At 58.5% G+C, this 10,040-nt stretch overlaps 1 protein-coding gene and 1 long non-coding RNA gene across 3 annotated transcripts in view; one reads left to right on the forward strand and one right to left on the reverse strand.

Annotated features, from left to right (window-relative positions):
• Nucleotides 1–25: 25 nt before the first annotated feature.
• On the forward strand, nt 26–2,308 carry LOC120603944 (uncharacterized). The gene is made up of 2 exons (XR_005653238.1): nt 26–115; nt 406–2,308. It is a non-coding gene; the product is annotated as an uncharacterized LOC120603944 (long non-coding RNA).
• A 1,878-nt stretch (nt 2,309–4,186) lies between these two features.
• The window catches only part of STMN3 (stathmin 3), a 13,473-nt gene continuing 7,619 nt past the window's right edge, over nt 4,187–10,040 (reverse strand). The window contains exons 2-5 of one of the 2 annotated variants that reach the window (XM_039864824.1): nt 8,277–8,372; nt 7,861–8,036; nt 6,442–6,633; nt 4,187–6,000 (exon numbers count right to left, since the gene is read on the reverse strand). In XM_039864824.1, the coding sequence (XP_039720758.1) occupies nt 5,941–6,000; nt 6,442–6,633; nt 7,861–8,036; nt 8,277–8,372 (524 nt within the window). In that variant the 3' untranslated portion in view covers nt 4,187–5,940. Of the gene's footprint in view, nt 6,001–6,441; nt 6,634–7,860; nt 8,037–8,276; nt 8,662–10,040 lie in introns of those variants that run through there. The other variant, XM_039864823.1, reaches the window with a different exon arrangement.

A 10,040-nucleotide genomic window follows, 5' to 3' on the forward strand; every position in this document is an offset into this window, starting at 1 on the left:
GGCGGCGGCGGCGGCGGCGGCGGCCCGGGCGCGCGCTTCCTAGTGACGCAGGCAGCGGGGGCGCGCACGCACGGGCGGGGCGGGCCCGGAAACTTATTTGGCGCTCGGCGAGGAGGTAGGCGGTGCTGAGAAATAAGGCCCGGCGGGGCCTGGCACGCGTGCGCATAGGCGCAGGCCCGGCCGGGGAGCAAACGCGGCGGCGCCTTCGGGGGGCTGCTGGTCTCGCGGCCCCGCCCTCCTCGCCGGCGTATCTGGCGGGCGCCCAAACACCTGCCGGGGCGGGACCGACCCCTCAGTGGATACGAGCGGGAAGAGGATGCGTGGGGAGACTTGTTTAAGGATGGGGGAAATGTGCGTGAACAGTAAGGGACGAAAACCAGATGCAGGTCCGCTTGTCATCTCAAGCTTGTCAAAGGTGGCGACCCAGAGACGCCGGGAGAGACTGCTCCGAAGAAGCAGCTTGCCCCTGCGGCCTTCCGCTCGTCGCATCCGAATCCTGCAACGATCACGTTTACTCTCTCACAGTAAGCCCTAAAAAGGGCTTCGACGTTCTTATTTCTGAATCTGCGCAGTGCCGTACGGTGTTCTTGTGTTGACCCCAGCCGCGCCGTCAGTGCTGTAGCCACTGTTCAGTTATCACTAAGCCATAAAAGACACCCAGATGTACAGTTAGGGAGGCGCTGAGAAGCTCGTTCCTTCTCTCTCTCTCTGTCCCCATCCCTTCCTTCTCTAATTTTGGGTAAAGGACTGGAATATAAAGCCCTTGGGTTTTCCAGAATGTAAGAAGATAGGCGTCACTCAGCTTTTATAGAGCTCCTTTGACTTAGGAGCCAGGTACAACTAGGCCTTGCTGTTTGACTGGGAGGTGCAGTGGGGGCCCCAGGGGGTGGTTAATGGGATTCCTCTGCCCTGCCCAGAGCCCGGCAGTTGTGAAACGACCTGCTCTTGGCTGGAGGACTTATGGAGGGAGCTCTGGGCAGCGTGGTGTCCGCAGTGCCCAGAGGGTGGTTGATGCCGGTGGTTCTCAGGATGGGGTGGCACACCTGTGCTCTCCTGATCTGTTCAGCATCATCACCCTCACTGCTGGCAGCTGCCAGAAAACTTGAGCACGGAGGACAAGCGACCTGATCCCTGAGTGCTCCCACTCAGGCACGGAGCAGGCAGGGAACAGATGCTTGTATCCAGCCAAGCAGCGGACCCGTGTTCACAAGTAGGAAGACAATTTAAAGCCATTCTGGGATATTTCAAGCAAACTTCATTTTAGTGGTTACAATTAGGAGAGGCACACTTCCATTCTCTCTTCGGTAATGTAGAGTGTACTCAAGCCAGGGATGGAAAAAGGCTTTTGAAAGATAAGCTGTCGAGCCTGTCAGTGCTGCCTGCTTTTTTATCACCCAGTAAATACAAAAGCAGGTGTGTGCAGTCTGTGTCTGTGTCTGTCGTTTATCTGGACTTAAATGCCCATGAAGTAGCGGAGAAGCCCCAGAGGCACTGGCATCGGGAACCAGGTTAGCATGGCACTGGAGAGTGCTGCCAGTGAACTGTGCCTGCTGCTCTCTGGTCAGGGTCTGTGGGCCTGGGCCCCCGTCCGAGTTTCTGCTGCTGCAGGACTCCGGGCCTGGCATTTGAACCTGAGCTCTCACCTCTTCTGTCTCCAAAAGAGCGAGGCTACAGCGCTGGGCTCCACCTGGGTAACGGGATGGAGTAGTTCCTACTGGGCACAGAGTCCTACCGAGGAGGATCCATGGGAAGTGCCCAGCCCACCCTGGGTCCCAAGGGGAGGGAACTTTTACTCTTGGTTCATTATACAGGAGAGGAACACAGTGTTGTGCAAATCACTGACTTCACACCCTCTCCTGGGGACACCTGCACCTCCAGCTTTGGACCAGACAGGAAGCAGGACAAAGGCCAGCCCGGCTCGCCCAGCAACCTGGCCCTCTCCTCCGCAGCGCAGGCTAAAGATGCGTCCATCACTTGACAGACTGGGCGGCTGATGTCAGAGCATGGAGACCTTATTGGTGTGGCTTCAGGTTCACATTGCAGCCAAATTTTAAGAAGCCGCCCCTCGTCAAGCTTCGGTTTGGGGTCAAGGAGCTGTTAAAGCATGCTTTCCTTTCCCAGCCTCAGATCTCCGTGAAGGCAGATGTCTTCATATACTTTATTCTAATCTTTTTAATTTCATTGTTTTGTAATGAGTATATCATTTTTAAATGAATTACTATTTTTTAAACTTCTGAGTTTTAATTCCTGGGTAACTGTTGATCCACATAACCCACATAAACAAAGCTCTTTGGGGGTCTTCCATAAATGTTCTAATATCGTAAGGGGTCCCTGAAACCAAAAAGTTGGAGATTGTTTTTCAAAAGTCCTGGTACACCCATAACATAGATGACTATGCAGCCACTGAGTGACACTTTTGAAGACCGGGAAAGGGAGGCCATCTCTGTTCTCCGCCCATTGCTGGGATGGGCCCTCTGGGGGAGGAGCTTTGGTGGGTCAAGACTTCTGTCCTTTGCAGTAATGCAGTGAGCACGCATTACATTTGTAACCAGAAAAAAAGTGAACGTCATGAATCAATGCCAACCCTGTTTTCTTCAGTAGACATGGAAAATTGAAAACATTTTGAAGGGCCTTGGAAAACCATACACTACTGTTCACACATAACTTTTAGTTGAATAGCATTCAGGCCTCCAACCCCATCTCCCCAGAAGGCCCTACGCACTCACCAAACCCATGGCGAGTACACGAATGAACGCGTGTGCTTCGGGATTATTGATTATATATATACCTACAACTGCTGTCTCGGTTGAATCGTGTTCCCCAAAGGCACATTCCATCCAGCCCCCCAGGACCTCAGAGTGCGGCCTTATTTGGAAATAGGGTCCTCGCAGATGTGATTACTGTAGTTACCATGAAGTCATGGTGAGGGTGGCCCCTGATGTAGTGACCGGTGTCCCACAGAGACTGACACATGGAGGAGACAGCCATGTGGCCACAGAGGCAGCGGCATGATGTGTCTACAAGCCAAGGGACACCAGTGTCCAGTTGAACACGGTCCGGTTCCCACTGCCAGGGAGGGTCCGGCTGCGTGGAGAGTGAAGCTTATTATCACAGTGCCAACCAGCAGGGGGCGAAGTCCACCCCTTCCATCCCCTGACCTGGCATAGGAGTCACCAAGGGAAGTGCAAGGCGGCCAAACCTCTGGTGGGACATGCTGCACTCACGCAAACAAACGAAGTCCGCTTCGGCGGCAGTGGGCTCTGTCCCCATGCCACGGGGGCCTGCGGAAGGACCCTCCTTCCCCCAGGAGTCTGAAGCACTGAAAACGGGGCGAGGGGCGGGCAAGGGTTCAAGCTGTCACTGAGCTTGCAACAGGAAAAGCTATTCCTTATCTCTCGGAAAGAAGGTTCTGGGCCCAAAGCCCATTCATAAGACGGCCTTTCCCAACAGTGAAGTGAAGCTGGGAGAGGCCAGGGTGCCTCTCCTCTGCAGGTTCAGAGGGGCGTGCCCTGTGACACCTTGACCTTGGACTCCGGCCTCCAGAGCTGCGGAGAATAAGTTTCTGTTGTTTTAAGCCCCCAGTTTGAGGTGCCTGCCATAGCAGCCCTAGAGAGTGAGCATAACTGCTCAACAGCAAAATTGTTTTCCTTCAGCAGAGAAACAGTCGTGATTTGCGTGACTTGTTTCTGCCCTCAGGCCCACGCAGCAGCATCTGAGACGCCCTGACAAGAAGACGTGCCAGAATCCTGTTTGGGGACAGGCACCTGTCCACGTCACATCACACCTTCTGGACAGCCTGCTGTGGGGGGTGGGGCACTGAGCCATGGGGCGTGTCCCTGGGATCTAGGACACCCACATCCCAGCAAGCCCCACTGCCCCGAGGCTGCAGTGAGGAGGGTGAACTCAGCCCTCAGGCCCTGGTCCTTCCTCCCACAGCAGCAACCTGGGCCTTGGGGGAGAATGGACGGCCAGCCCGCACAGGGTTCTGCCATCTCCTGGAGCTCCAAAGAAGAAAGTGAGCTTGCATGTCATTTATGCGCTCATCTCTCCAAATTGCCATTGTCACTAGAACTAATCCTAGTTGTGCTGGTATAACCAGCCGGTAGCCGGCACTCTCTGGCCAGCGGTGGCCCCCCAGCCCATCCCCACCCACAGGAGCAGGGCACACGCTGGGACAGTGCAACCATTTCTTAAACACACAGTTTTTTTCTTTAATCGTTCAGTTAAGTTCACTTTCACTACGTGATGAGATGGGTGCATATTACATAGGCTTTCGCTATGAGAGCTGCCGCAGCTAAGAGAAATCCAGCCCTCAGGCGCTTTCCGTGGCCCTTGCTGAGTCCTACAGAAGCTCCTTGTGGGTTCCACTCCCGACTTGTCACCCCCTCCGGAGGCTGTCTCCGTGGGGACAGGGAGCGGGGGCATGGGGCCCTACGTCCCCCTAAGCCCACTGCAGGCAAACCAGTGTCCACTGTGCCCCCTGGCTTGTCCCCCACAGGTTTCTGCAGAATGCATGCCGGGGCTGTGAGGGCTGCAGCCACCTGGTTTCTGAGGTGCTGGCTCTGGGTCCTGCAGAAACTCGTGGTTTGTCCCTGCCTGCTTCCCACCAAGAGGATGGTCAGCAGAGCCCCTCCCCCCAGTACCCAGTCGTGAGTTAGGACTGCCACGGAGAAAGGGAGGATACAGCAGTGGCACAAAAAACAGACAACCCCCACGTCCAGGCAGGTGGCAGTCCTCAAAGGCCGCAGTGAGGGATCTGGAGACCCCCGGGCTGAGGGAGGGGAGGGAGCCCGGTCCAGCAGGGGCTTGGCCGGAGAGGCCTGGAGCCAGGCCTCCAATCTGCAGGCTGACCAGAGGGGGCCACGGGCAAAAAATGCCAAGGATAGACCAGGTGGGGAGGTGGCTTGGGAACTCTGTCCCCTGCTGTCTGTTAGGGGCTCCCTGAGGGGAACCTGCCACTCACTCAGACCTGGCCACATTGGGCCAGAGGTGAGCCTCAAAACCCAGTGGCCAGGAACATCGTGAGAGAACACCGGAAGGGGCCAAGACTCCAAAGAACTCTAAGGACAGGTCTGCAAAGCTCAGGGGAGGAGAGGAAGGATGGCAGGAGCTGGGCTTTCTCCACACAGGTGCTCAGCCGGAGGCTCCAGGAAGGAAGGGCCAGCAGGGGGTGTCACGCTACCCACAGCCCTCGAAGCTCGGCAGTCAGTTCTTGGGTCCCGGGAGGAGAATGCTCATTCCCCTGAAGACTCGGGCCAAGCACATCCCACACTGGCCACAGGCAATGGCCGCAGGTTCCTAGGCCAGCCCAGGGGGCCCGCTGCAGTCAGGTGGTCTCAGACCACACCAAAGGGTACTGCAGCCTCCACCCGCCCGTTCCACAAAGCGCCACTGGACACCGGACAGGGTGACCCGGCCCCACACTGCCCAGAGGTCCCTCTCTATCCAACTTTCTTCCTCTGCCCGCTTCTGTGTGCCGAGTGCCCCGCCCCCACAGGAGGACATGCAGGTGGTGCTGCCTTTGCTTGTTGGCGGGAACTGATTCGGAGGATGCGCCCTACGTGATAAGGTGTTCACAGGACAACACGGCATAGGGACCTGCGTGTGTCTGCCACCACCACTGGATTTAGTGAGGTCACCATCACATCCACTAAGAGGGCCGCCAAGAGGGGAACCCAGATACCACCGGCCTGGTGCCTGAACTGAGGGACCGTGTGCCACGCCCTGGTGGCTCCTACAGGGAGAGCCTGTGGTCAGCGACTGCCACGAGGACTGGACAGCTCAGAGTGCGGAAGGAAGCATGAAGCTGGGACTGCGGGAGGAGAGGGACGAACGGGAACAGAAGTCGCATCTAAACAGCTGAACAAAACAAAAACAAAACCCGAATGTGTTCTTGTCTCGGCTCAAGATCTGGGCGCCGCGGCGTCCGACCGAAGCCCCTTAGCCGGACATCTCCTCTCGCTGCTCCTTGTTCCTGCGCACTTCGGCCGCGTGCAGCTCCTGCAGAGACAGGGCAGCGATGGCTGAGGTCCCGCGCTACCCCCTCCTCGCAGCGTCAGGGCCTCGCCTTGCCCTGGACTGGCCCCTAGCAGGGCGGAGTTACGGGGCAACCGGATGCGGGCGCGCAGGTGGTGCAGTGGGCGAGGCTCCTGGGCTCCGGGGGGACTTACCTGGCCCCCAACCCAAAGCAGCCCCTCCCCCTCTCCTAGCTCACACCCGGTTCAGCTTTTTTCAGAGCACTTGAAAAGCAGCAACTGTCCACTTATTACTGCGGTCGTTGACTGCGTCCCCAAAGAACCGGATGTGGTCCCTCTTCGGTGCGCAGCTGGAAGCGCGCAGGAAACGCCGGCTGAGCCCCTCCAGCGGCTCCGGGCGCCGGCCCCGCCCCCGCCTCGCCCCGCCCCGCCCGGGCCCCGCCCCCCGCCCCGCCCGGGCCGGCACCTTTTCGCGCAGCCGCTCGCGCAGCGCCGCCAGGTGCGCCTCGCGAATCTCCTTGCTGAGCTCCATCTTGTAGTTGAGCTTCTCCTCCGCCAGGCGGCTGAAGTTGTTGTTCTCCTCCAGCGCCTTGTGCAGCACCTCGCGCTCGTGCTCGCGCCGCTCCGCCAGCTGCTTCAGCACCTGCGCCTCCTGCGTCTGCGCGAGCGGCGGGTGGGCGCGCGTGAGCGGCGGCCCGGGGTACTCGCCCTAGCTCCACAAACCCCCGCGTCCCCAGCCCGGCACCCCTCCACTCCGCGCTGCAGTTCCTGCGCCGCCCAGTGCCCGTCACCCTGCTCTCCTGCCCTCTGGACACATGACCTCGAGGAGCTCGGACCTACACTGTCGTGCGTCCGCGACGGTGATCTCGTCCAGATTTGCGTGCACTTCCTTGGGCGTGAGCTTTGGAAGCTCTGCGTACCGCGAGATCCCTCAGCCCCGCACCCTGTCGTCCGTCATCAGCCCCCCAGCAGCCTGCTACCCACTAGGCAAGAAAGCCCTTGTCCTCGGCTACCTGCTGTTCCCAGCCTGCGGCGCTGAGCACAATGCAGGTGCTTAGGGCATGCCAAATACTGAGCTTTCTAAGGTGTTGGGGGACGTGGATGAGTCTCCAGGGCTGCTGGGGAAGGGACAAGTTGGAGCAGGGAGCCTTGGTCTTCTGGCGTCACACTATCGGCCTTGCAGACGGCGAGGCTGCCTGGTGGTCCCTGGAGGAGAGCCCAAGGCTCCCAGGGGTAATTAGCGCCCCGGGCCCCCCTCAGAAGGCTGCTGGGCCCCTCCCCTGTGCGGGTCACTGCTAACTAACTCTGCGAAGCCTGGGTCCTCAGGTCTCCCTGGGGCCTGCTCCAGCGGGGTGGAGCCACTGCCCCAGGCCTGTGGGCTCCGGCACCGGGACAGCACGCCTGAGCACACTTCTTTTTCTGTGTTTCAGTCTCAGAGGGGCCGGCGGGAGGGGAAGGGGCAGGGAGGGGTCCTGGGGCCCTCCCCACTTTTCCTGGGGCGCTCGTTCTCGGAGCTCCTAGCGGGTCTGTGTTTGCAGCCCTCAGCACGTGGAGGCCCTTCCTTCTCCCTTTCTCGCCCGGGGGAAGATGCCAGCCCAGCCTCTGACCCAAGGCCACCACCGGACCCCTCCTGGCCATGGCCAAGGGCACCCCCCCACACCTGTGTCTGGTTCGTGGCTCCCTCCAGCTGGCTACCATTAAGGATGCTTCCTCCTCCCTATCCCATCTGCTCCCTCGGGAGGAGGTCCAGGGAACCATGAGGCCTTCTTCACCCCAGGCCGGCAGCCAAGCAGGGGCCTGGAGCACCCCGCCCCTTGGGGACCAGGCCCATGGCCAGCAGGGCCTCCTGGCTGCCTTCGTGATGACAGATGGTGGGGGCCCTTACCTTCCTCCGCTCTTCAGCTGCCTCCAGCCGCTTCTGCAGCTCCTCCAGGGAGGCGTCCTTCCTTTTAGGGGGGGACGAGAGCACGGGGCTCTCCGGCGACAGGTCGGAAGGGGACTTCAGGATCACCTCAAAGCTCTGGCCAGAGGCCCTCTTGTCCAACTGCTTCACCTCCATGTCTGCAGGGCCAGATGAGATGGGGGCTTCAGGAGGGCCAGCCGTGGAGGGGGCAGCCGGGGGGCTGTTCCCATCACATATCACAACCAAGGGCTGATCAAGGGGCTGTGGCTGCTCAAGGAAGACCCCGGGCCTGAACCCCAGACCGGCCCCTTCCCCCAAAGGCCCTCTCTCCAGAGGCCAGCCAAGCCAAGGGGTTGGAAGGGCCACCGGAGGGGAGCAAGGCACTGGCGCGCACTCACCCCCGTACTGGTAGATGGTGTTGGGGTGCGGCTGTGAGTAGAAGCAGGAGCAGATGAGTGACAGCACGGACAGCTCCTTCATCTTCTCCTTGTAGGCTGTGGGCAGAGGCAGCGTGAGCAGCCTGCGCGCCTCCGCCGTCTCCCTCCCCGTCACTCCATGTCTCTCTACGGCCCACATCCCTCCATCTCTTCCCTCCTTCCCCTCCCTCCCAGAGGCCGACTGCGCCTTTCCCTGGGCACCCCTCCCTGTGGGCCAGTTGCACCAGTCTCTCTGCTCCTGTCCCGTACTCCCCGTCCGTCTGCTTCTCTCCCCTCCTTCTTCTCGGGATTCGTCTGTCTCTTCTACATGGCCCCTTCGGTCTTTTATTCCTGCTGTATGTCTGTCTCTCCCTCACTCTGTCTGTGTTCATCCTTCTGTCTGTCTGTCTGTCTGTCACTCTCTTCGTATCTTTCTGTGTCTCTGATTCTTTGTCACTGTGCATCTTCCCGATTCCCATCTCCCCCTGCTCCTCTCCCTGGGTACAGTCCTCCCTCCTTCCTCCCTTTCTCTCTCTCAGACACTCGCCCCCTTGGTTAGACAAAATTAGTCACATGACTGGGACGGCAGGCATGGAGCGTCTGCGGGCAGCACTGTCTTGAGCTGTACACCTGGGTGAAGCCATCAAACCTTCTTATCTCTTCCTCCTCTGTTTACCCTGATAGCAGTGTGGTCACCCCATGAAACCTCAGCAAGTGGACTCACAACCACCACCCATCTAGAGCCCAAGGGAAGGGAGCTGTCCGTTCAGCACCACAGCCCTCCCTCTAGCTTTGCAGAGCAAGTACCCACAGCCGGTGTCCTCACTGCCCAACCAGAAAAGGAGGTGAGCTTGGCCGACGAGGCCATGAGCCATGTCGGGGGAAAGGGAACTACCCACTCTTAGAATAGAAATAATCGAGTTGTTCGTGGAATTCACAATGAGCCAGGCCCCAAAGTAGACACGTTGGTCCAGCGTCTCGCTAGTGCTCAACAATCTTGCAAGCCCAATACTGTCACTCAGCTGTGATGCCACTGGGCCCAGGCAGCTGGGGTGACTCTCCCAGAACTCCTTGAGCACAATTTCAGGTGGTCTGTGTTCTTTCCACCACTCTAGCAGTTCCCAGAGACTAGGAGGCTCAGAGACCCATGTGCCGCCTTTCTGGCTGGACAAGCTGTTATCAGTCTCCAGAGAGATGCTTCTGGGAGAGGGAATCTAGGGAATCTGGTTTCCAAGAAGCAGAAAGCACAGCTACCAACAGCATTCTTCCAAGGGGCATACAAGAATTTGGACAAGCACTTAGGTGGACAAGAAATTTTCTGATCAAATTTCACACAAGGTAGTTTTTTAAGGAGAGCTAACATGAAATTGCGTTGTGCAAAAACAGGACACAAGACAGAAATGATCAGACCTTGGTCTGAGGGGCAACTCCTGAGGGGCAGTGTCTTCTCACAACCAGTACAGAGAATAAGGTTATTTGATCTAAATATCCTGATGGTCCAGACTCTCCTGGAGAGAGCCCAAGAGGCCATGAAGGGAGCATGAAGGAACCCTGAGCAAACATCAGGGGGAGCCTTTAGGGTGCTTGGAGGGGAAGCGGGGCCAAAACACATCTTAGTCATCGGTTGCAGGAGGCTGGAAGCGGGGTCGAGGGAGGGCCGGGTCGGGGCATGCCTCCAAGAAGATTTCGGTCTGACTTGTCAACTTTATTTTTGTATGAGCAGAATCTATTCATGTATTACTTGTG

This window comes from Pteropus medius, unplaced genomic scaffold (genome assembly GCF_902729225.1).
Source record: "Pteropus medius unplaced genomic scaffold, Ma_sr-lr_union100, whole genome shotgun sequence".
NCBI lineage: Eukaryota > Metazoa > Chordata > Mammalia > Chiroptera > Pteropodidae > Pteropus > Pteropus medius.